Consider the following 26580-nt stretch of genomic DNA (forward strand, 5'->3'; position numbering starts at 1 on the left):
CCCCTGCCATGTGCTCACACTCCTCAACCCCTGGGCGGTTGATGGTCCCGATCACCGTGGAGCAGGGGGCGGTGCTAGTTGGGGAGGCTCCGGCGGCAGGGGAGCCCACTGCGGTGGAAGGCGGGGGTTTGGGCATGGCACGCTGTAGGTCCCGAGCCCTGCCCCGTGGGGAGGCAACTGAGGCCCAGTGAGAACTTGAGCCACCCCCCTGGCAGGCCGGCACTGCTGGGGGACCCAGCGCACCCACCGCAGCTGCTGGCCCGGGTGCTAAGCCACTCTCTGCCCCTGGCAGGCGGCACCAGCCGGCTGCTCCGAGTGCGGGCCGCGGAGCCCGTGCCCGCACCTGCCGGAACTCGCCCTGGCCTGTGAGCCCCGCCCGCAGCCCCGGTTCTCGTTCGCTCCTCTCCCTCCACACCTCCCGGCAAGCAGAGGGAGCGGCCTCTGGCCTCAACCAGCCCAGAGAGGGGCTCCCACAGTGCCCTGGTGGGCTGAAGGGCTCCTCAAGCGCCACCAGAGTGGACGCCAAGGCAGAGGAGGCACCGAGAGCTAGGGCTGCTAGCATGTTGTCACCTCTCAACATGTGAGGTACTGCAGGAACTAGCAAGAGTGGAGAGCTGTCACTCTTAGGCCTAAAAGGCAATGAACCAAGTTACCAGAATCTACAGAGAACCTCAAGCCATGGAAGTAGGACCACCTAACTGGAGATGCAATCTTCCAGCACAGCTAATATAGCCAGTGCCCTAATCATGATAAGGAATTGGAGTGGAGAGGTGCACAGAGTGATGAATACTCTTAATCTGTCTTCTCCCACTCCCTCCATTTTCTGCAAGTTCCTCCAACAGCTGAACCCAATTGGAAACCAGAGAACAGGGAGCCTGGGTCATGTGATCCTCAAAGGTCAGCCTTCTTAGGCATACGGTAGGTTAGAGAAGAGCAAATAATGGATCAACGTGAGGGAAGGGTGCTGGTAAGTGTAATGTATTTACTAATGAGGAACATTTAGGCCAGCCACAGAGATTGGCTCATTCTTGAAATTTAAAAAGTATACACATGAAGGAAATATTAGTGGTTGCCAGGGATTGAAGAGGGGGTGGGGTTGGTGGGGAAGGGGATATAGCTATAAAAGAGCAACATGAAGGATTCTTGTGACGATGAACATATTCTGTGTCTTGACTGTATCTCTGTAAATATCTTAGCTGTGATGTTGTTCTAGTTTTGTAAGATATTTCCTTAGGGGAAACTGGGTAAAAGGTATACAAGAGGTCTTATATTATTCTTACAATAGCACGTGAAATATAAATATCTCAAAATAAAATATTTAATTTAAAAAAAGGAAAAAACAAGTTACTTGGGATCAGATGTTGGATATTTCTCAGTCTTATGTCATCAAAAGAAGTATAATTATTTGCTTCCTCAAAAAACTGAGTCTTCCATTTGATTTACACAGAAATCTGTAGCTCCTGCAATTCTTAAGCAATAATCATTGAACAAATTGATTTTTTCTAATAGTTTCTCACTGTTTGACTTGACCATATCTTTAGAATATTTGTTAGATTGCAAAACCCCAAACACACCCATGAATAGCCTTGGTCTGTTAAGACACTGGAGGAAATACATACTTGAGCACAGAGAGAACTAAGGAACAGATGTGTATTAGAAATAATCAAAGGAGTAGAGCAGGGGAAGTGAAGGCAGTTCACTAAAATATTCATTCTCCATCTTGTTACAAGAAGATTTAATAGGGATATTAAACATAGTACAATAAAAACCGCACACCTGGTAGAGTAGCTATTATCAAAAAGATGAGATATAAGTATTGGCAAAGATGTGGAGAAAAGGGAACCCTTGCACACTATTGGTGGGGATGTAAATTAGTAGTACAGTCATTTTGGAAAACAATATGGAGATTCCTCCAAAAACTGAAAATAGTATTACCATATGATCCAGCAGTCTCACTTCTGGGTATACATCCAAAAGAACAAATCTGTATGTTGAAGGGATATTCGTACTTCCATGTTCATTGCAGTTCTACTCACAACAGCCAAGATATGGAACCAACGTAAGTGACCATTCTCAGATGAACTGCTTTTTTTAAAATATGCTATATATATACCCAATGAAATAACATGCAGCCTTAAAAAAAGAACAAAAATTTGTCATTTGAGACAACATAGCGGAATCCAGAGAACATTCTGCTAAGCGAAATAAGCCAGGCGCAGAAAGACAAACACCACATGATCTCTCTGGAACCAGAGGCTGGTGGGGGAGGGGAAGGCAGCAGGCAGAGCAAGGGGAAATGTTCGTCAAAGGGTACAAAGTTTCAGTTAGATGGAGGGACGAGTTCTGATGATCTATTGCACAAGGTGACTATAGTTAAAATAATGTATTGTATATTTCAAAATTCCTAAAAGTGGATTTAAAATGTTCTTACCACAAAGAAATGATAAGTATGTGAGGGGACAGATATGTTAATTCATCTAATTTGTTTATTCCACAATGTATATGTGCACTAAGACATCATATTTTGCCCCATAAATATGTAATTATTTGTCAATAAGAAATAAAAATTAAATTTAAATAAATCAACTCAAAATGGGTTAAAGTCTTAAATGTAAGATCTGAAACTATAAAACTAAAAGAAAAAAGCACAATGGAATGTTTTTAAAAATAGGAATAAATCTGCTGAAGAGAAAAACAGGATAGTAACCATGAGACTCAGTCAGGAGTAGGGCTAGTACACAGCATAAAAGCCTAAATAAAGCCATGTACAGTGTGAGAAGTCAGCCCTTCAAGTAGCCTCTGGCCCTACCTTTCTAACAGCCAATGCAAAAAACAAACGTGACCTATTACGTGATTATAAGATAAAACTTGACTTGAAAGAAATCTGTTTGTTGTGTCCCTGTAGAGGTGACATTACAGTTTCCTCAATAACACATCTAGGATTAATAACGCTGGTTTCATTGTTCAGTAAAAATAGTTCTAACTGGGACCTAAATAATGCAGTTCAGGTGTCCAGTTTTCTGGCTTTAATTAGGGGACATTTTGGAGTATGTTCAAAATGAAAGAATTACATTCTTTAAGAAATTTTTTAAAAAAATGTTTTCCACCAAGCTTTGGGTAGGTATTAGTAAGTTTTCAAACTCAAATCCCTACACAGTGCAAGAAGGTAAAACAATGAAGAGAAATGGATGTCTGTTAAAAACAAACACTAAAAAATACAATGATAAAATAGCATTTGACAAGTGATACCATTTGGGGGTTACAATAAGGTGTGGTAGGGAATATGCAACCTAGAGCTGACTGCTCATGACCAGCTTATTGTTATCAGAACTGAAATAGGGGCCAGATGTTGCTAGGTCTCTTATTTTTCCTGTGTATTAGAGTTCTATTACAGAAAACAGAAACCACTCTAGCTATTTTAAGCATAAAGGGCAAAGGGCTTCAACACAGGGAATTAGGTGCTTAGAACGTGTTAAGGCCAGGCCTCCAGGACTTGCTGACAGAGAACAAGGAAAAATTGCCCCTAAAGGAAGCTGTTAACCCTGCCTGAGTCAGAGGACCGGAAATCAGTAAGCTTCCCCCTGAACGGTTTGCTCCGGGAACAACATAGGAAATGGGAAGATATTGCTGCTGCTGCTGCTGCTGCTGCTGCTGCTGCTGCTGCTGCTGCTGCTGGTTCCAGAGCCATGCTTCACCCGTCCAGGGCCACACTACCAACAAAAATAACAACAGCGTAAAGATGCTGCTGACACCATCCACCTTTTGACCCTTACAAAGGGTTTTTTGTAGCAGGAACGCTGCTACAAAAAACCTCAAAGCGGGCTTGAACTGATCATGCCAACCACCAGGAGCAGCCAGGACGCCTGCCTTTTAAATCTTACTTGAATGCATCTCGTTGGTCAAAGTTTAAGTTAAATCACATCTGACTGCCCAGCTTAGAAATGTCCCTTTCAGTTGCCCAGCCTCTGGGGGCGGGGAGTGACAATATGTAGAATGTATGCAAACTAAAAATCCATTTTATTCACCATATTGTATTTTTATGCAAAGATCACCTGAGCTTTTTAATGCTGGCAATTCAATTTTTTTTTAATTAATGGATGGGCAGGCCAGTAACATAGATGTCAAGAAAAGGCATCTGTGATCCAGTCTGGTGGCTCATGCCTGTAATCCCAACAGTTTGGGAGGCTGAGGCAGGAGGATCGCTTGAGACCAGGAGTTCAAGACCAGCCTGAATAACATAGAGAGACACTTGTCACTACAATAATAATAATAATAATAATAATAATAATAATAATTAGCAGGTCATGGTGGCACACCTGTGGTCCCAGCTATTTGGGAGGCTGAGGTGGGAGGACCACTTGAGCCCAGGAGCTGAAGACTGCATTAAACTATGATCATGCCACCACTTTCTAGCTTGAGTGATGGAAAAAGAAAAAGGAAAGGAAAGGAAGGGGAGGGGAGGGGAGGGGGAGGGGGGAGGGAGAGGAAGTGGAAGGAAGGAAGGAAGAAAGAAGAAAGGAAGAGAGAGAGAAGAAAGAAAAACAAAGAAAGAAAAGGAAAGAGTGAGAAAGAGAAGGAAAGAAGGGAAGGAAGGAAGGAAGGAAGGAAGGAAGGAAGGAAGGAAGGAAGGAAGGAAGGAAGGAAGGAAGGGAGGGAGGGAGGAAGGAAGGAAAATAAAAGAAAAGAAAGAAGAAAGGAAATGCATCTGTGAACAGATCCAGCTTCAGGACAAGTAACTGGAGGGTAGTTTTTGGTTCACTTCAGTGCATGGAGGAAGATGTGAAGCCCCAACCCCTCACTCCAGTTTATATATGAATAATAGTGTCTATAGTGTGCTATATTCAAAGCACTTACAAAGGTATTTATTATTACAAAGACAGTAAATTATTGATAAAATCATATTTCAACAACACATAAATGCATATAGTAAAATTTAGTTTATCTTCTTTTACTGCCCACTGCCCACATGTAACCTGGAATAACGTGAAATAAGTCAGACTTCTCTGTGTTGGAAGCTGAATCTGCTAGAAGCATCCTTTGATTCAGGGGGTCTATACAGAGAAAGCTAGAGCCAAGGTGTTGGACTAATAAGAGAACCTAGCCAGTACGTATGGTGGGGGTTTAATTTGGCTGGTGAGTTTAGTGACTGAGGAATAGGTGGCCTCTCCAAAATGGATAGCTCATATTCAGCTGAGAACAAAGGGTATTTCTTATAATATATTCTACACATAGCGAAGCAAACAAATACAATGTTCTGTATCAGAGATGTTTTACCAGCTTTGTGGTAATCTCAGATTTTATGGTTAATGGTCAAATTATTGTTAATATTTGAATAACTGGGTGGGCACAGTGGCTCATGCCTGTAATCCCAACACTTTCGGAGGCTGAGGCGGGTGGATCACTTGAAGTCAGGAGTTTGAGGCCAGCTTGGCCAACGTAGCGAAACCTCATCTCTACTAAAAATACAAAAAGTAGCCAAGCGTGGTGGGAGGTTCCTATAGTCCCAGCTACTTGGGAGGCTGAAGCGGGAGAATCGCTTGAACCCAGGAGGCAGAGGTTGCAGTGAGCTGAGATTGCGCCATTGCACTCCAGTCTGGGTGACAGAGCAAGATCCTGTCTCAAAAAAAAAAAAAAAATTGAGTAACTTAGAGAACATGTTGCCTTTCTCAGTAAACGTTAGAAGAAAGGGGTTATAATTTATTATATTCTAAACACCACAGTAAAATACTTCAATTTAAATAAGACCTTTGTTCCCCTAGCTTATCTTTCAGCAATGTTTCTTGTTTATTTTGCTCTTGTTTTCTTTTTTTTCTTTTTTCTCTTTTTGAGGCAGAGTCTTACCCTGCTGTGCAGGCTGGAGTGCAGTGGCACCATCTCGGCTCACTGCAACCTCTGCCTCCTGGGTTCAAGCGATCCTCCCGCCTTAGTCTCCCAAGTAGCTAGGTTTACAGGCACCAGCCAGCCGGCCCAGCTAATTTTTGTATTTTTAGTAGAGATGGGGTTTTGCCATGTTGGCCAGACTGGTTGTGAACTCCTGACCTCAGGTGATCTGCCTGCCTCAGCCTCCCAAAATGCTGGGATTACAGGTGTGAGCCACCACCCCTGGCCTATTTAGCTCCTGTTTTCAGAAGAAAGTAAACATTCTTTATCTTTTTTTTTCCTTTTAATTACATTTATTTTAATGCTGAATTTACTCCCGTGCCATAAGTTTTTGTTTCTTCAGTTTCTTCTGGGATATCTTTTTCTTCTGGGCAACCTCCTCTTCTGGTTTAGGAACAATCTGTTCCTTTTCAGTAAGGATCATCTCAATGTAGCAGGGAGAGCTCATGTATGGGTTAATCCGACCATGAGCTCTGTAGGTTCGTCGGAGCATCTTAGGTGCTTTGTTCACTTGGATATGCTCGATGCCCAGAGAATCTACATCTAAACCCTTAAGTTCAGCATTACTCTCTGCGTTTTTAAGCATGTGCAGCAAAAATTCTGCACTCTTTTTGGCCCACCGACCTTGTGTCCAGCCCCACTGCTTGGCCTGGGCACACCTGCCAACTCCACCATTGTAACGTCGGAATGGTACGCACTGTTTCTGTAAAGTGACATCTTTCAGATACTTCGTGGCTTTTCGAATATGCATACCCTTGATGGCCTGGGCAGTTTCACGAGTGTTCTTAAAGTGAACACGAAGATTGGAACCTCTTGATTTGCATGATTTCGTGGGGTTCTCCGGGTCAAGTGAATAGCGAACCATTTTCACAGATTACCACTGGACACTGGATCTCCCGAGTCCGCAAGCACCACAGGCGGCCCCACCAGTGGAGGAGCCTGGTCGTCCCATTCCCGCCCATCACGTCCCTCTGCGGACCTCAAAGACCGACCGGCCCGGCTCCCAAAGTTGGGCCCTCCGCAACGTCCCCTCGCATAAGAAACCACTGCCTCCAGCGAGGATTTAGTAGCTCTGGGAGTTCTCCTCCCGGGGACCTGGAGGCCGACGCCCCCGAGGCCAGGATGGTGGCGATGGCAGGAGGATTATCTTTCATTTTTTTAATTCATTTTGTATTTAATAATTAAATTCTGAAAGTGATAAAAATATATATAGTTTTGCCTTTTCTTTCTTAATAAAAAACTTTGTAAAAGTTAGAATATACCAGTATTCCTCTGATATTCTAGTATTTTTCTGCTGTCAGCTAGACCCACTCTAAACAATGAAGGATGGATTTCTGAACCCATTTCAAATATGTGAAAGTAGAAGACAAGATTGCATATATAATGATAAAAGCACAGTCTAAAGGGTATTGTTAATAGCATACCATGGACACATAGTTGCTTCCTCCCGACCAAGAACAAATGTTAAGAGAAAGCCAATACCTTTACAAACAAGATTTAGTGCCCACAAGAATAGAGTTTGCTTTTAAATAGGAAATCTATGCATTGCTTTATTTCAAAAAGTTACGAATTTAGTGCTTGAAAAATCCAGCAGGTAAGCAGCAGGAGTAAGAAAGTCTATTTTTGGAACTGTTTAATGGCAAATGAGCATGGTTCTATCCAGGAAGCATTTTTCAGTGAAAGGGATGGAGGGAGAAAGAACTGGTATTTACATTCCATTCTACACATCTCAGTACCGCCTGTTCATCTTCTTGAACTTCTCATAGTGATAGTCATCAGGGGCCTTCTCATTAACAGGATGCTTGCCATTTGGAAAGGACCACTCAGGCTCTGGCTTCTCCCTGTCACCTGCTTTCAAGGCTCTTTGTTTCTGTGTGTGAGGCTGTTGAGCTCCTCATGATAAAAATTGGTTGTTCAGCACATACTCACAGCCACGTTGGTAGGCACAAAGGACGTCTCACTGTCTTTCTTTTTGTTCTGCTGCTCTTTCCCAGATGGGCCTTGGCATCCTCCATGGAAATGATATTATTTTTTATTTTAGCATTGATGCTGAGGTCCACCTTGGGGATGCCACTCAGCATCTGGCTAGAAAGCATCTCCTCTGTCTTCTTTGCTGAGGAAACACAAATGTTTTCTTGAAGTTCATAAAGGCAGTCCTCTGTGTTCTTCAGTTTGACTTTCTATTCCTTGTCTTCCATAATCTCTTTCCTCTTCTTCAGCTCTGTCTCAACGCACTTTATTATGTCTGCATTCTCATCCCTTCAGTTGGTTTCTGCAGAAAACAGTGTCCCCAGGGTTTTCCTCTTCACTGATTTTATCTTTGTGCCTTTTGATTAGTTTCTTTAGGAAACTGTGGTGGATACCATACCACCTGTTTTCATCTGAAAGGGATCATCCACTAGAGTGGTCTCTTCTTGTACCTTCTCTTCCACCAGCAGGGCCACAGCACTCAGCCTATTGGGCCTGTTCCTCAAGTTCTGCACCCTCTTGTCTCTTCCAGTTTGAATCAAACCTCCTCTGAATCCTGCTTATTCTCTTCTGACTCTGAGTTGGCCTGGCACCAACAGAAAGTCTTTCTTTCTATCTTATAGAGAGAATGATAATCAGCACTTCTCAAAGTATTCGCGTCAACAAGACATTTTCTTCTCGAGGCATCTCATCGAATCCACAGGATCTATAATTTCATTTACGTTTAGCCAAGGTCTAATCAAGGATTTAGGTTTCTAATTTGTATTTCCCCAGTTATTTAATGTATACATTTGAGATACAGTATTTTTGTGTGTGTGCATGTGTGTGTATGTGTATTTGTGTGTATAGAGAGGGTGTGTGTGTGAGAGAAGCATGTATGTGTGCTTGTATGCATATCATTTTTTCAAGTACTTTCACATATTGTCTCGTTAAAGTGTTGAAACAACCATATGAATAAACAGGTTGCCTATTATTTTCTCCATTTTACTGTGGCTCAAAGAGGTTTAGTGGCTTAATGATGATTAACTAGTAAAGTATCAGAACAGATTTGAACCCTCTGTTTCTGAGTCCAATTTTCTTTGCCCCAAACTACATGTCTTCATATAGAAATCATAAAATATAGCTGAAGGGCTTTAGAATTCCTGGAGGAAAGTGGGGAGCAGGAAGAACAGATGTGGGGACTCCTCTCCGTGGCATCTCTTCCTCCCCTGGCTATAGCAATTGGAACCTGCTGTTGCTGCTGAGCAGAGCCCATGTATGCTCAGCGCTTCCAGGAGCTGGGTAGGTGTTTTGCAGCCTGTCTGAATCCCCAAGAAGAACCTAATTATTAATAGTTCATCCAAAATTTGAGATTCACTTTGTTTCTTTTCAGTCCTCTTGGAGATTGAAGAATTCTTGCTGAATCGTAATGTTGTTTTTCTTATCAAAATACTTATACATGTTAACTGTAATTAATGTAGAAAATAATGATTTCATAAAGAAAAGAAATTAATAATAGCTGGTAGTCCCACCATCCACATATTTCTATTACTACAGTTTTGCTGCATATTGTTTCTTTACAAATATACGAATTTTAAAATGAAGTTACACTCTTTTTTGCAGTGTTTCTATGTTTTCTCTAAAAATAGAAAAGTATCACAAGTCTAGTCCCATGTTATTAAGTAGTCTTCTATAAGAACATTTTTAGTGACTATCTCATTGCATGATGTCAGTGTTCTTCCATAAGAACATTTTTAATAACTATCTTATTGCATGATGTCAGAGTTTGCTTCACATACTAGGTCAGAATTTTAAATTAGTTCTGTTCTTCATCATTTTAGATATGCTATGTTTATTTCATTTCCTGTTTGATATGAAGAACCCAACTCTAACCCCATATAGTACCTGAAGAAGCAACCCTATACATCATGACACCTCTTCTCCCAAACAGCTGCTAGGATGAGGCTAATCTATTGGCACTCAGCAAGCAATCAGACTAAATCAACCAAGAATTTTAACTAAGAGACCCAGCAAAAACAGTAGAGGAGAGGCATTTCAAATGAAAGATACTTTGCAACCTAATACTTACAACCAAAAGAACCTTGACCAAAACACTGTGATAAAACTTGAGGCTGAATCTTCATTTTCCATATTCATAATTTGTTAGAATAATTCTTAGAGTTGGGATTGCTAGCTCAGTTTTATATGTTTTAAGACTTTTGATGCACATTGCCAAATTGCTACCTGGAAGAGTTGAACCAGTTTATTTTCCTCCTAACCACCACTAGAGGTTCATGTATTCTTTCCAATTTGATTTCCAAAATGGTATTTCATTATCTTAAGTTGCATATCTATGATTTCTGAGTGAGTTTTAAGATTTTCTATAGGGATTAACCATTTGTATTTCTTGTCTTGTTGATTGTCTTTTCATATCATTTGCTCATCTTTTTTGTTAGAGTAATCATACTTTTCTCATTGATTTAAAATAACTCCTTATGTGTTACAGATTTTAATCCTGATCAGGACCTTTTTTACTGGGAGCTAATGTGGGTTAGGAGGAAGCTCAGGGAAAGATGGACCAAGGGTTGGGTAAAGGTCTGCAGCCAAAGGAGGATTAGGTCAGGAGACACTGCAGCTCCTGACTCCTCTCCCTCTTCCCTAACCAGCATCTTTTTCCCCAGGGCATTCATAGAGACCGTCAAAGAGTATATTGATATAGATAGTTTTTAGGGAATTAATTTACAGATTTTCAAATTGCATATAACTTGTTCATAAAATTGACTGTCTGAGAAATCTTTACCCACCTCCCTTTTCCAGTAGTTTTCCCCATTTCACAAAATCTTGCTATGGTGATTTGCAATGGGATACAAAGTACTCTGGAGCTCCAAAAAAATGGTAATTTGAAATATTGGGGAGGATGTCAAGAAAATGAGTGACTCGAATCCCTGGGTAAAAAAAAATTCCTTTGCAAGTCAAGCGGTTGCTAAATTGACAGATTATTAAAAATTTTTTCTTATAGATCACCTTGTGCATATAACTCAATGGGAATTGAGAGACATTGCCACGGCTGTCTTCATTCCCATCTACACAAACAAGATTTCTCAATGTTTTCATTGAGATGCATTTTAAGAGTTTGATTTTCTAATCTTAATAATTACCTGTCTAAAGTTATAATATATTCATGTTGTTTTCATCAGTTATACCCCATAATCATCAGGACAGTATAAACTCCCTAACTGTAATAAGTAAACCTAAAACTTCAATGGTTTAACACAACAAACTTGATTGCTCATTCATCGCACAGTTTGATGCAGATGAGGAGCCCTTCTTGGGGACTCTCTTCCAAGGGTGACCCAGATAGCTCTGCTTCCATCTTGTATCTCTGCCACCAGAGTTTCTAGTTCCACTTGGGAAGATGAGAGAGAGAGAGAGACAGAGAAATTCAATTCACTCTTTCTTTCTCTCTCTTTCTTTCTTTTTTCTTTCTCCTTCCTTCCTTCCTTCCTTCCTTCCTTCCTTCCTTCCTTCCTTCCTTCCTTCCTTCCTTCCTTCCTTCCTTCCTTCCTTCTTTCTTTCTTTCTTTCTTTCTTTCTTTCTTTCTTTCTTTCTTTCTTTCTTTCTTTCTTTCTTTCTTTCTTTCTTCCTTCCTTCCTTCCTTCCTTCCTTCCTTCCTTCCTTCCTTCCTTCCTTCCTTTCTGAGACAGAATCTCCCTCTATCACCCAGGCTGGAGTGCAGTGGCACGATCTCAGCTCACTGCAACCTCTGCCTCCTGGGTTCAAGAAATTCTCCTGCCTCAGCCTCCACGTTGCTGGGACTACAGGCACACACCACTGCACCCAGCTAATTTTTGTATTTTTAGTAGAGACGGGGTTTCATCATCTTGGTCAGGTCTCGAACTCCTGGCCTCAAGGGATCCACCTGCCTCAGCCTCCCAAAATGCTGGGATTACAGGTGTGAGCCACCACACCTGATCTCAATACACTTTTAACTGTCTAGGATAGGAAACAAGATTTCAGTTCTGCCCACTCTCCCAGTGGAAGACTACGAAATAAAAACTTCTTGGACTTTCAAGAAGAAAAAGGGTGTGGTGAGCACAGAGTACTGTCTCTGCCACAGGTACTACTGGCAATAATCGCAATGACAGCTCCATCCAGATGCATTGTCTTTTAACAGAGCCAAAGGTCACAGGAAAGAAACAAATTGTAATTTCACTTTATATTTATTATAGAAAACTAAGGTGTAATTATACTAAGGTAAAATTTAAATACTCCTAAGCACAGAAAGATCTTTTATTATAATAAAATTTTGTAAAAGAATGGAAATAAGAATTCAAAGGGAAAAAGAAATGATGTAAAATTCCTATCGCTTACTAAATGGATGATGGTGGGTGTCATGGTGCTATACTACTTATATTCCATTAGATATATTATAACAAGCTGAGTAATAGTATTACTTTTGAAAGCCAATATTTACAACAGACCATATATTACACCCTTTGCAACCATTTAAGTTTTGATGAAAACTTTTAGATTATAACATAAAACTGAAGGAACGTATATAGATTTTCAAAATTCCTTTAGAAGATATTGAACAAAAATGTTGAAGCCCAGTGTCTTTAAGGAAATACTCAGTTTGATTTCATTCAACTGTTAGTAGGACGACTTCTGCTGTACTGGATTTGCAGCTCCATGGGTTGCAAACCACTGTCTTTTAGGACACCAATCTCTCAGGAAGTCTAGGGACAAAGAATTCCAGGTACAGAAATGTTGCATTTTTTGGCAGAGTTCATAAATGAAGGTAACAAGCAGAGCCACAGACTGACACACCCTTGCTTAGCTTTGTGGTCAAGCTACCTTAGGGTTTAAGTCTTCTGCTCTGAAGTCTGTGAATTCTTATTGCCATGCTCATCAGCTGATCATATTGAACCACTCTCCCAGTGAAATAAAAATCCTACCACCTTCCAGAAGAATCTAAAGCAGGCTGTCTTTTTGACTGCTGAAGATGGCAGTTTTAGACAGGGGTCTAGCTCTCCTCCCTAAAAAGGCCCATTGACCTTTATTGCAAGTGAAATAGCCTATGGGAACAGTAAATGGCTAACCTTACTGTACTATAAAATAGGGCTCCCGCAGCCTCTCCTGTCTCTCAGCTCTACTGAGAGGCTTATAATAGCATTTCTCATAAAAGCCTCTGTGCCATTTCCCAGGTGCAAAGCTTTACAGAAGTACAACTAGGGAGTTTCCAAAATTGCTCGAAGAGAAGATTATCTAAGGATAATGCCAACTATTTAGCAGGTGTTTCTTGACCGGAATTTGAGATAACTTTATTTTTTGCATTTGCTTTTATGTAACCTGTATAAGCGGCAATTGGCAATATGACGGAAACATAGGAGAGGAAGCTTGCATTAAAAGCCCATTGAGGATACCACCTGATTTAGACATCAAAAAACAAATCCTCTATGAACTAATGTAGTTAAAGCCATGAAAAAGAAACTTTGGTCAGGCTCCAAACTAAATTTTTTAAACCATCCTATAATGCTTATTGAACACCAATCATTTGCAAGGTGAACTGGCTCGTAGATGCTGCAGAATCTTTTCTAAAAAGAAAGATGTGAGCAGCTTCAAATTCAAGAATTCTGAGTTTTTTCCTAATCAACACCCAGTCACCTTTTCATGTATCCTATTTTATCTTCATCACAGAATTTATTACTACCTGACATTTTTGTTTCTATTTATTTACTGGTCTGCCTCCCCACAAGAACATAAGCTCCATGAGTATCATGATTTTGCCTATTTTTTTCCACTGCTGTATCCCCGGGGTTCTGAAGCGCCCAGCATGTTATAGACTTTTAACAAATCTTCTCAAATGACTGCATAAATTCCCACCATAAGAAGGTGCATAAACTTGCAAGGATTGGAAAATGAAGCCCCAAATATCAATAATATTCGTTAATATATTTATTTACTTTTTAAAAAAGTGCTTAAGCATAGCAATAAAGGGCTTGGAGGATTGAGGGATGTTATCTTATAGGATGAATCAAATTTCCTAGAGGAAGTGATTAGGGTGAACTTTGATTTCCTCACCTAGTGTGGGTCTAGGGAGCAAAGTAAAGTGTGGCCAACACACAGGGAATATATGTTTGGTTTCATGCCTATATTTTTATATGAAACAAAGGGCTGCTAGCAAAGCCTTCATGATAGTCAACAAATTAATAAGCCCCTGTTCAGTATATCTAGGCTGCCTCATGCACTGGTCAGTCCTTCCCCTAAATGGGTGTCCAGATGATTCCTGGTTCTGCTCTTTCAGGCTCCAAAAAACTTTTGTTGTTGTTGTTGTGTTTGTTTGTTTGTTTTTTGGTCACAGCCATGTCATCATCAAATTTAAAAATCCTGTCTTTAAAAAAAAGGCAATCTGTAATTTAAGAGTAACTTCAATAAATCTGGGCCCATTGTTAGCTCCCCAGGGCACATTTAAAATATGTAAGCTGCATGATGTCAGATTATGCTGTGATTGTCTTGCTAGTGCCTTAGGGACAGACCATATGCCAGTGGGTGGGTAGTTGAGTACCTCTTAGAAGGAAATGGATCTTTTCACTATCATTCTGGGAGTTGATCACACCTAGGCAGGCAATAAAGACTAAAGAAGTCGGCCTTACATTTATATCGCGATTATCTTTCTCCTCTCTCTGGGTAGGTGACCAATATTGTCCAAGCTCCAAAAGGCAGAAATTCTCTCGACATCTGAAAGAGGATGGAGAATGAGGCAGCTAACCAGCTTCACAGGGGACCCTAAGGCCAGTCTAGAGTGTGCTATACTACTTCTCCCCCACTCACTGTCAACTTCCAGTAATGTCTTGTTAAATTGGTTCCTGGCATCAGCTGTCTTATGAGATAAAGGGAAGAATCTGTCTCACATTAGTCTGAAAAACAAAAGGAAGAGGAGCTGCCCTTTCCCTCTCTCTCCCAGTGAGGCTGGGATGGGTTAGCTGCAGTGGTCACCAGCAGAGCAATGCTAGGCTCAGAAGCATCTTGTGAAAGTCACTTGCAGTAGTAACAGCAGAGTAGAGAGAACAAACATGCCTTGGGAAAGCTCAGGTGAACTCTGAGAGGCCCTGGATCCCTGGAGAAATAGTGGGGGACAGTGAGAAGCAGAATTATTCCTGTCTGTCAGGCCAGGGGATTTTGGAGCTATCAAGTTCAGTCATTAAAAATAGATGTGTTGGCCGGGCGCGGTGGCTCAAGCCTGTAATCCCAGCACTTTGGGAGGCCAAGGCGGGCGGATCACAAGGTCAGGAGATCGAGACCACAGTGAAACCCCGTCTCTACTAAAAATACAAAAAATTAGCCGGGCGCGGTGGCGGGCGCCTGTAGTCCCAGCTACTCAGGAGGCTGAGGCAGGAGAATGGCGTGAACCCAGGAGGTGGAGCTTGCAGTGAGCCGAGATCGCGCCACTGCACTCCAGCCTGGGCAACAGCGTGAGACTCCGTCTCAAAAAAAAAAAAAAAAAAAAAAAAAAATAGATGTGTTCTGGCCAGGCGCAGTGGCTCTTGCATGTAATACCACCACTTTGGGAGGCCAAGGCAGGCAGATCACCTGAGGTCAGGAGGTCAAGACCAGCCTGGCCAACATAGTGAAACCCCATCTCTACTAAAAGTATAAAATCATCTGGGCATGGTGGTGCACCCCTGTAGTCCCAGCTACCTGGGAGGCTGAGGCAGGAGAATCACTTGAACCTGGGAGGCAGAGGTTGCAGTGAGCTGAGATCATACCACTGCACTCCAGCTTAGGAGACAGGTGAGACTCCATCTAAAAAAAAGAAAAAAGAAAAGAAAATAGATGTGTTCCAGGTAACACTTTCTTTATATTGTGGCAGTGGTAAAAAATTACCTATTTTTTCCAAGGCAGCATGTTGTTTAATGATGAAATACAAAAAGCCTTCCCAATAATGTGAGGAAATGGTGACCTTGTTTAACGTATTTAATTAATATTGTTTAAGTACTACCCAATTAAATAAGAGGAAATAAATGTATAAAACAATGAAAAGGATGAGCCAAAGTGATAATTATTTACAGATGATATAATCGCATAGCTAAAAGAGAGTCACATAGAAAATTATTGGAAACAATAAGATAATTCAGTACAAAAGCTGGTTATTAAATGCAATAATCAATAACTTCTCTGTACAAAAACAAGTTAGGAAACATAATGAAAAAGTTCCCATTTAAAATAGCTTCTAGAATAATAAAATACATTAGAATAAAAATAACAATAAACATGCAGAATATATGTAACTGAATCTTGATAAAATGAAATGACATTCCCCATGTTTAGATAAAAAGACTAAATATCATAAAGAAGTCAACTTTCCCAAAATCAAATTATTAATTGAATATAATATCAATAAAAATAAGATTTTTTTGGCTATTGTTGAAATCACATATGGCAAATAAAGATATTCATTACACAATTACTTTAGCTGCAATAGACTAGAAACAGTCTGAACGTACATCAATAGGACATTGGTTAAATTACGGTATATTCCCAGAAGACAGCCTTGTATTCTGCCATTTAAAAAGTAAAGGAGATCTGTAGGCCTGGATATGGAATAATATCCAAGATATGTTGTTAAATAAAAGGGTCACAATTTATATCTACATTATATCTATCTATATAAAATAAATGGCATCATAATATACCTATAAATATGTATGTCCATATAAATTAGGATGTTTCCTCATTTGTACATAGTTTTCATAATTGTTATACTTAATGACTATATGAAGTGGAGTCCTTTCTTTTTCATAAATCTGTCTGTTCCTAGTGCCTATTATAATGTTCAGGAAGTCCTAATGAGAGCAAAGAATGATGCTAAGACTATAAGTGCTGGTGCCAAAATACCTCAGTCCAAATGGGAATTGTTTAACCTCTGTGCCTTAGTCTTCCGGCCTGTAAAATGAGGATGATGACCATTTTTACCTCATAGGTTTGTCATGAGAATTGAGACAGATTAAGTGAGATTACAGATTAAGTGGGTTAATCTGCATAAAGCTTTTAGAGCAGTGCCTGATACATAATGAGCAATCAATCAGCATGAGCTATTATTATTGCTGTATGAAATAACCTTAGAGCCTTTAAGTAATTTCTCGTTATGGCTGTTATAGATAGTAATGCAATGAGTAGCTCTATTAATATAATGTTTTGCCTCTGTTTAATTATTTCATTAGATTAAATTCCTAGAAATCAGATTACTGGATCAAAGAGTAATCACAATAATTACCTTTTAAAGATATTCCTTTGACTTCTTCCCTTAAAGAAAATTTAATGACATGAAAATTACTAGTTGATATAAAAGAGAGAGTAAAGCAAAGAAACCATGTATTTATTTGACCACAGCAAAATGAAGACGAGCTCCCCTTTCCCTCTCTTTCCCAGTGAGGCTGGGATGGGTTAGCCATTTACTAAACAATTATTTAGTAAACACCTACTTTATTCATAAAACTATCTAGACATCATACAAAAACCCAGGATTCTATTCAGTTGATTAAATCCAACAAGGGTTTCCCAGTCTACTACATGCTTATTCCATGCTGGGTGTTAATCAGAATATGGAGGAATATGGAGTGGTCTTTTTCCTTAAAACTCAAAATTTATGCAAGAAAGTAAGATGTGAAGATAGTATGAGACTCTACAATCAAGTGCCAAATTCCGTTTTTAAAAGATCCCAAATCTGTGATTCAGACACTGGATATCAGGCACAGTAAGCTAAGCAAAAAAGAGTAGGTGCTGGCTGGAGCCACCTGGCAGACGTCAAAGCATTTTCAAAGACAACATCCAGTTGGCAGCAAAGAAAGAAGTATGTTACCACACAAGTGATGATCAAATTAGGCTCTACTGTCTTCTTAGAATCTAACATTTTATAATTACTTTTAATCCACCCCCAATCAACAGGACAGCTTTGCATTTGAATATTATCCGTAGCAAATGTTTGCTGTTGCTAAAGCACATCCTCTTCCCTGCCAGCTGGAAAGGTAAAAGGAACCCTCAAACTTCAGCTGTGGGCTTTAGCCAAGGGAGTCCAAGAGGTGTGCTCAGAAGTAGACAAGGCTGGTAGAGAGCCTCCATTGAGGACTGTGCGTGTTTATCGGTTTCGGAAGGGCTCTCTACCCGCTGAAAGAGCAAAATCATCTCCACTTCGCTGTTTTCAGCGTGCAGTGCTACAATCCGAATCTCACAGCACAGGCTTTACCACTCTTCAGTCGTCTCTCTTTTGTCTCCGAGTCAGGAGGAAGGGGGCAAACTGCCGCTCTTCTCTGAGGTGAGCAAGATTATTTGTTTCAAGGAAGCCAAACCTGAAATAGAAGCAGAAGCCCTTTCATATAATTGAGGAAGACTTCACAGCTGCCAGAAACCCTTTTTGTAAGAGAATAAGCCCCACATAAAGGGTTTTCTGGCCTTTAAAAATACCCCACCAAATATCTTTCTTGTGCCTTATCTAGGATTTTTTTCTTTTTTTTTTTTTCTGCTGCCATGGCTGGAGTGCAATGGCACGATCTTGGCTCATTGCAACCTCTGCCTCTGGGTTCAAGCATTCTCCTGCCTCAGCCTCCTGAGTAGCTGGAAGGCCGCCAACACACCTGGTTAATTTTTGTATTTTTAGTAGAGACTGGGTACTGGGTTTCACATGTTGGCCAGGCTGGTCTCGAACTCCTGAGCTCAGGTGATTCACCTGCCTCGGCCTTCCAAAGTGCTGGAATTACAGGCAAGAGCCACCACGCCTGGCCCCTTATTTAGGAATTATTAAATTGCCTACTATGTGCAGATCCTTGTGAATTGTCAGGCTCCAAATTTCCTCAAAAGGCTGAAGCCTGGCAGGCAATGTCAAGAGAAGGAGCTGCTTTGCCCAAACAGGTTCCAAAGCAGTCAAGTGAAATTGTCTTCCTTATATGGTGAAAAGCGCCCTGTCCCTTTAAGGCCAAGAGACTTGGCTGCAGACAGTCCCTGGGAAGTTTGCGGGCAGCCCCATCCTGTGTCTGATCCTTGCTGCTGTGCAGGTGAGTTCCCAAACCTTCTCTCCCCAGTTTGCCCTCTATAATCGTTCTCATGGCGGGTTAGAAATATTGGAATGAAAGAGCTAGAGAATTTCAGGGTCAGCAGAGATGGTGCTGTTTGGGGAAGTTTGAGTCGAAGGAAAAAACAAGGTTACAAGGGAAATGTGCAGTAATGCAGCCAGTGAGGATGCATCTAACTTCCTGTGGGGAGAAGGCAGCAAGGTTACAGAAGGCCCTGAGGCATTTCCAGGGCAGGGCGGGGGAAACAAATTCAGCACGGGAAGAGGGACAAATTCTAGATAAGACCGTGGAGGGATAAGTTTAGACTCTTGAGCTATATAATCTGGTGAACTGCAAGTTAAAACCAAACATAGCTGGTAGGAAATACTGCTTCTGCAAGTGCTGAAGGCTTTCCAGGAGCTCAAGCTACAGGACTGACTGCAGAGGAGAAAGTTACATGCCAATGTTTGCAATGTCTATACGCCTGGAAGGCTGCAGCCTTAACCCTTTAAGCAGCCTGGCTTTTTAACCATTAGGGTTTGGCTGCCACAGAGCAGAAGGTGGGGGTGCATGTGTGAAGTACTGCAGTAGGAGACTAAATAAATAAACAAGACTATGACTGTGGAAATGCATCTCTGGCATCCTCTTAGTACCACGTGCAGAGAAGAGGGATTTTCTAAACTCAGATTTTCTGTGTCATCCACAGAAAAACCTCAGATTTTCTGTGTCATCTTTCTTCCAGCAAAGGGCTGGAAGAAATCTCATTTAAGCTAATTACTGCTCCGTCATTTACTAATTCAGCTTCTTGATTTTTTTTCTTCCATGGTCTGGAGCCTTGTACAATATTAATTTGAAATTAGGTAATAAAACTTTTTAATAGCTAAAGATTTGCTAGCAGAAGTGTGTTTCTCTCTAAGATTGAGATGTATATACAGCTGGGGTTGGGATTTTATTGAGAGCTTGAAAAGAGATGGGTGTGGTATAGAAGGAGAAACACTTGTGGTCATTTTACATAATATCAAAGCCGTTTAACTGAGCCTACAGCCAAAAAAGGAGTCCACCCGGGAATTTAAAAGGAGAGATGCTAAATTACAGGGCTTAGGGTCCTCTTCCCTCCTAATTGAGTCTAGGTCCATTCATCATTCAGAGGCAGTGGTTTCTCTACAGTTGTTGTGTGGGGGAGTGAACAAGAAGGCTGGATTAAAATTCCTTACATACTGCATGCCTTTTAAGAATATTCATTCATCTGAGTATTCACTGAAGAATTCTTCTTATTATTAACTAACAAGTGTTCTATCCACTTGTTAGTGCTTTCTAAAGACAGAATGTTCATGAAAAAAGATTTTATCAAGAGGGATTTGTTAGTGTAAGGGTTCCTCTCTTCTCCTCTGACTTCTGATGGATGGGCAAAGTGGTGATTATTGGTTACTGAAAAGAAAGATCTGTTCTTGACTTTAAAATCACAAAGGGCTTTACTTTGGACCTTTCTCATTCAGAAACATTGGTGTCCCAAGCAAAAAGTTAACTTCTGCATTCACAATGTGGAAGAGAGCAGAGTGCATGGGTATAGTTTTGCTTCATTTTGTACCAAGCTAAATCCAGAAAGCAGTGTCAAATACATTGCTTTCAAATATAGATGCCACTGAGGAAAACAAAATTCTGTCCTTAAAGCTGAAAAATCTCTAAAAGTCCCATACTGTTGTTATTATTATTATTATTATTATTAACTTTTTTTTTTTTTTTTTTTTTTTTTTTTTTTTTTTTTGTGAGAGGGAGTCTTGCCCTGTCACCCAGGCTGGAGTGCAGTGGCGCGATCTCGGCTCACTTCAACCTCCGCCTCCCAAGTTCAAGCGATTCTCCTGCCTCAGCCTCCCGAATAGCTGGGATTACAGGCGTGCGCCACCACATCAGCTAATTTTTGTATTTTTAGTGGAGACAGGGTTTTACCATGTTGGTCAGACTGGTCTCGAATTCCTGATCTGCTGCCTTGGCCTCCCAAAGTGCTGTGATTACAGGCGTGAGCCACCATGCCCAGCCCATACTGTTATCTCTTATAAGATAAATCAAGGCATTTCAAAGGCAAAAAACGATGTGTCTTCCCATACATTTCACACAATGACTCAGTCACATATGGCCCTCAGTCACATATGGATCTTACAACTTCACACAGGCCGCTTACTTTATCTGTGCCTCAGTTTCTGACCTAGAATTGAGCAGATCTGAGTTATATTTCTAGTTTCTTCATTTATTTCCATAACCATAGGCAAATTACTCAGCCAGTCTAAACTTTAGCTTTCTTATTTGTAAAGAAAATGAATGTTAATTAGGATCAGAAGACCCCAGAACTCAGCATAGGCTCCATAAATGCTATTTCTCCGTTTTTTTTTTTTTTTTTTTTTTCTTTTTCTTTTTCTTTTTCTATTACCTGGGAAACTATACTGTTCCTTGGCAGAGGAAATAAGTTTTGAAAATGGAAACCAGCTCTGTAGCTCAGCTTTAGAACTACAGTTATTTTATCCCCTGTGTCCATTCCCTTCATAGAAGGATGCCCAACTCACTGGGAAACCCATTCCTAATCATCAGCCACCTCACTGTTTGGAAGCTCTTCTTAAGCAAACCCACTTCCACTTATTTTGTGTTCAGAGACGTGAAGAATTGTTGATTGTTTTCTTTTAATATAAAATTACTCCATATTCTTAAAGAACAATAGTAAGTTATCTTAGCATCTCTATAAAGGTGGTCTATTCCAATAATAAGCTAAAAAAGTATTTTAAAAGGAACTTTTTTGGTTCTTATAAGGCACCTCTTAGAAGTATTTCAAAAATTGCTACTTTTTTTTTTTTTTTTTTAGCAGAGTCTTGCTCTGTCACCCAGGCTGGAGTGCAGTGATGTGATCTCAGCTCACTGCAACCTCTGCCTCCTGGGTTCAAGTAATTCTCCTGCCTCAGCCTCCCAAGTAGCTGGCACCCACCATCATGCCTGGCTAATTTTTGTATTTTTGTAGAGATGGGAATTTTACCATGTTGGCCAGGCTGGTCTTGAACTCCTGACCTCAGGTGATCTGCCCACCTCAGCCTCCCAAAGTTCTGGGATTACAGACGTGAGCCACCACGCCTGGCCCCAATTGCTACTTTTCTATAAAAACTCCTAGCCTATTCACACAGGGGTCTTTAAGAACATGATTATCCTTACTTCAGCATTTTCATTGTTTAGGTCACTTTAAGAGTAGGTTTGCCTTACTTGCAATGAGTCTGTGTATGACCCAAAAAAATTCTCTCACCAGTTTAGGAAGGTGGTGACAAATTTCAGTAGCAGAAACATTCCACTGGAAGTGCACATCCCAGCATGTACATAAGTGGGAACCGAGTATGCCATTTTTAACTAAACTAAGAACAGGTCACACACACAGCCTATCTTCTAGTCATGGATTAACACCGCCTCTGTCAGGAGACTGGTGTTGAGAGTCCACACTTGTCCACTTAAAGTAGCTTTGAAACTCTGGGCTAGTTCCTACATGTGTCTGAGCCTCGATCTATGGCCTGCATAATGAGAATGATAATAATACCTATGCACGTGGTTCAGGGAACGCATGAAATGTGCCAGGACAGGTGCTCAGTAATTATGTTGGATCTGAATGCCTAATAGTCTCTAACAAAGTCTTGTACCTTAATAATAAAGTAATGGCCCCAGATCTTATTTACACGCTTTAGACAATCTGCAAGTATGGATATGTTTCTAAGGATGTGTAAATTCAATTTTTAATAAAAATGTAAGTTATGTTTCTAATTAGGTGGATCAAAAAGAAGTAGATGCTGAGGCAACCATCGACCTGCTACAGGGGTTAACTGTGGAAACAGCCTACAAATGCAGATGTGGCTTAAAAGCTGCTGGGTCTCAAAGAGTTTTGGATTGGCTGTGCTCCTTAAAAATATTTTTTAACTTTTTACCCCAAGGCAAGTATTTCTGTGTCTGGTACACTGGTAGGAGTTAGAATGGGGGAAAGCATTAAACAGATGGAAATGAGAGATCCTAGTGAAGTTGAATCTCTTGATACATCTTTGACTCCCTTCTTCCCCAACTCCCCAACTATTCTCCTTAAGCTTTTCAGATGTAATTCATTCATGAAACCACCAAGCTGGGGAAGCTTGAAGAAGTCTATGCCAGCTTCTTGCCTTTAGTCAAAGCTGCACTTGAAACAATCAGGAACCACGGCTGCCTACCCTTCCAAGGGAGAGAGACTGCAGTTCAGTCTATTGCATGCCTGCACCGGGGCTGCACTGGGGACATTCCCCCCACACCTACCCTTGTAATACAAGCCCATATTCGTTTTTTTCTCTTTTTTTTTTTTTTTGAGACGGAGTCTCCTTCTGTCGCCAAGGCTAGAGTGTAGTGGCGCCATCTCGGCTCACTGCAAGCGCCGCCTCCCAGGTTCACGTCATTCTCCTGCCTCCGCCTCCCAAGTAGCTGGGACTACAGGTGTCCACCACCGCGTCTGGCTAATTTTTTGTATTTTCAGTAGAGACAGGGTTTCACCATGTTAGCCAGGATGGTCTCGATCTCCTGATCTCATAATCCGCCCGCCTCGGCCTCCCAAAGTGCTGGGATTACCACGCCCGGCTGAAGCCCATATTCTTTTAGTGTGCTCCGGGTCTGTCCTTTGCGTTTACGGCAAATTGATATCCTGTCTATGGGAAATTTCCACTAAAGTGGGGAGTGCTGATATGGTCATAGCCTCTGTGAGGGGCAGCACTTCCTTGTTTTCGGCCTGATTAATCATCAGGTGAGTAGACATCCTTCTCCCCTGACTTCATCACTTCTATTCTCCACTCCTGCTTGCCCCTCTGGTGCAGTGTCTCCCAAACTAGAAAGCATACATCAGAATTACCTAGAAGATTTGTTAAAACACAGATTGCCAGGCTCTATCCCCAGAGTCTCTGATCTGTAGGTCTCGGCTGGGGCCTGAATGTTTGCATTTTCTAACAAGTTTACAGGTGATCTGGGGCTATACTTTGGGAACTGCTCCTCTAGTCCAATAGTAAATCTCACTCTAGTGTTCCCAGTAACTTGCACTTACTCTCGCCTTTCTATATAATACTTCTTCTATTTTTGGAGGTGAAGTACAGCCATCTCACCACAGTTATGTGTTACTATTATTGAATTCTAATTGTAACAGGCACTGTGCTAAAGACATATATTATTTCAAATACAAATTTGGTATCATTAAACAGAAAGAGGTTAAGTAACCAAGATCTCACAAGTGATAAAGAGAAGATATCATACTCAGACTGATGTGAACAGTGTTTGCTCTTTCCATGATTCCAGGGCTGGCAAATAGATTTTTAACTTATCTGTCAACTCCAATTCATTGGCAGCAGCTTCCTGGAGCACTGGATTGAGGAGTCCCAGGTGGGATGGGTGCTCGGTAGGAGAGAGCTCTAGAACTGCTAAGCCAAACTGCACGGGAGTGGGAGTGGAGAGCGGCAGTGGGTATGTGTTGTGTTTGCTGTCCCCACATGATGCTTTGCCTTGTTCATTGATCAATTTGATTAGGATCTAGAATCAGTTGAAAGACATGTATTTAAGTTTGTTCCAGAGGAAACAGTAAATTTATTTCCTTGTCTCTTCCTTTCTCTGAAAGGTGAAATTTTTGAGCCTATATTTGAGAAGGTGTAATAAACTATAAAGTGAAATGAAATATTCATGGTTTTTGTATTTGTGTCTAATGCACATTTTAACACAATTGACACAATGCATTGTGTAGCTAGTTTTCTGGAAAAGTCCATCTTTTCGGAATTGTTTTTCAGATCTTCAATAAATTTTTTCTTTAAATTTCAAAAAAAAAAAAAAAATGCAGCCGGTATATAGATAGTAACCAACATAAGCATGTTGTCCTAAAGTGGCTGGGACAAGAGAGTTATGTTAATTATAGTCTTTGCATATTTATGTCTTTCAATGTGACCTATCTAATGGATTGCCTTATATTGAAATAATCCAGTGTGACTTAGTAGGAAGGTAATGACATTTCTAGTTTAGTTTCTCTCTCCATGTTCATATTCACTGTGGGACTTGTTATTTTTAGTGTCTCAGTGCTTTATATGAACAATGAATTAAATAATGTTTTTCTGTTGCATCCTAACATTTATTATAAATGTGATTAAATGGCATATAACGTAATGGCATCTATTTTATTTGATCAACAAATATTTACAAAAATGTATCCCCAGGCACTGGGGATATAACAGCAAACAAAATATATTGTTCTCATGGAACTTACATTCTAGAGAGGCAAGAGAGAGACAATAAATGAGTAAACAAAGAAGGAAATTGTAAATAGTGATAAAGCGTGTTCAGTGAGAGAGAGAAACTCTGTGTGTATTTGTGTGCCCAAGTGTGCGTGTGTTTTGCTATTTTATAGGTGGTCAGGGAAGGCCTGATTGAGGAGGTAAGATCGAATATGGAAAAGAAGCCAAACATGGGTCGGTCTGGGAATGGAGCATTCTAGGCAGAGAAAATAGCCAATGCAAAGATCCTGACGTTAAAAGTCGGTAGGAGCCAGATTGCATAGGCTAGTAGGGGGTTTCAGCTGGAGGTGCTGCAACATCTCTGCTTCCGCCTAGAGGATGTTTGAAGATGCGCAGGTGGCAATTTGCATATACAATGCTAGAGTTGAGGGCAGGACACTATTGGCTTCTAGTGGGCAAGGACCAGGGATGATAAACATCTTGCACTGCTCTTGATTCACACAAGATTTGTCTTGCTCATATTGTCCTGAAAAAAAATGTCTCTATTGAGAAATCCTGAAGAGCCTTTAAAGCCAGGCTAAGAAGTTTGAATTTTATCCTAAGTACAGTGGGAAGCTATTGGAGAATTGCAAGCTTCAAAAGACAATCTTTCAAAGATCACTTTGGCTACTGAGTGGAGAGTGAATTGTAAGGGACAAAGGTGAAAGAGGGACATTCACTAGGCAGCTCTTTCAGTGTCCACAACAGAGATGACGGTGGCCTGGACAAGAGGAGTATTGGTGAAGGTTTTGAGAAGTGTTTTTCCTTCAAGAGGAAGGTTGCTAAATACATATAAAATGCTGTTTCCCATGACACCTGTATGTTATCTTTTTCTTTTTCCTTGAGATATTTGTTTCAGTTTCAGAATCCCCTGGTTTCCTCTACATTCATTTAAGAGAATTTTGTGGTACCAAATTACAGAAGACCTTGCTCTTTCAAATGCAAGTCCTTATCCTCTTGCTCTTTAACCTTGCATATCTATCTGCATTTCAAGTTGTTCATTGCTCAGAAAGGTAATCTATTTGATTTGGGCTTGTAAAAAGAGATAAAATTACTTGTGCTTCTTGAATAACAATAGGTGATTTTTTTTCTCTGAGGGTCAATATGAATTAGCCTACATATATCATTTTACCAAACTGGTGCCTTATTACATGAATAACTGGGACCAAGTCTACATTTATTCTGTTGAAAGAGTAACATTCAACATCAAAATCTCTTGCAGAGATTCAGGCATTTCAGTACTAATTTTACGTAGGCATTAAAGCCTCACAAATAGTTTCCAGGTGCATTGGCTCCTCCCTGACAAAGGCAACTCAGCTTCCAAGACTTCAGAAAATTCTTACTGTTGTCCTCTTGTCTCATAGCCAACTCTTCTTTCTGCACCTCCACAGCAAGTGGCCCCCATACTGACCTCAGTGTGTCTCTGC

At 40.7% G+C, this 26580-nt stretch overlaps 2 protein-coding genes and 1 pseudogene across 3 annotated transcripts in view; 1 reads left to right on the plus strand and 2 right to left on the minus strand.

The window, feature by feature from the left end:
- SCHIP1 (schwannomin interacting protein 1) overlaps positions 1-26580 on the plus strand; it is an 801755-nt gene that overhangs the window by 617963 nt on the left and 157212 nt on the right. The window lies entirely within an intron of this gene.
- Positions 6151-6787, minus strand: LOC126948293 (60S ribosomal protein L17-like). The gene has a single exon (XM_050779894.1). It carries the CDS (start codon positions 6743-6745, stop codon positions 6191-6193), a length of 555 nt encoding a protein of 184 aa, XP_050635851.1. The 5' UTR covers positions 6746-6787; the 3' UTR covers positions 6151-6190.
- On the minus strand, positions 7610-23193 carry LOC126947687 (telomere length and silencing protein 1 homolog; annotated as a pseudogene).

Source organism: Macaca thibetana, chromosome 2, assembly GCF_024542745.1.
Source record: "Macaca thibetana thibetana isolate TM-01 chromosome 2, ASM2454274v1, whole genome shotgun sequence".
NCBI lineage: Eukaryota > Metazoa > Chordata > Mammalia > Primates > Cercopithecidae > Macaca > Macaca thibetana.

Coding starts and splice junctions, on each gene's coding strand:
- LOC126948293 (XM_050779894.1), bottom strand. CDS start 6,745: ATGGTTCGCTATTCACTTGACCCGGAGAACCCCACGAAATCATGCAAA.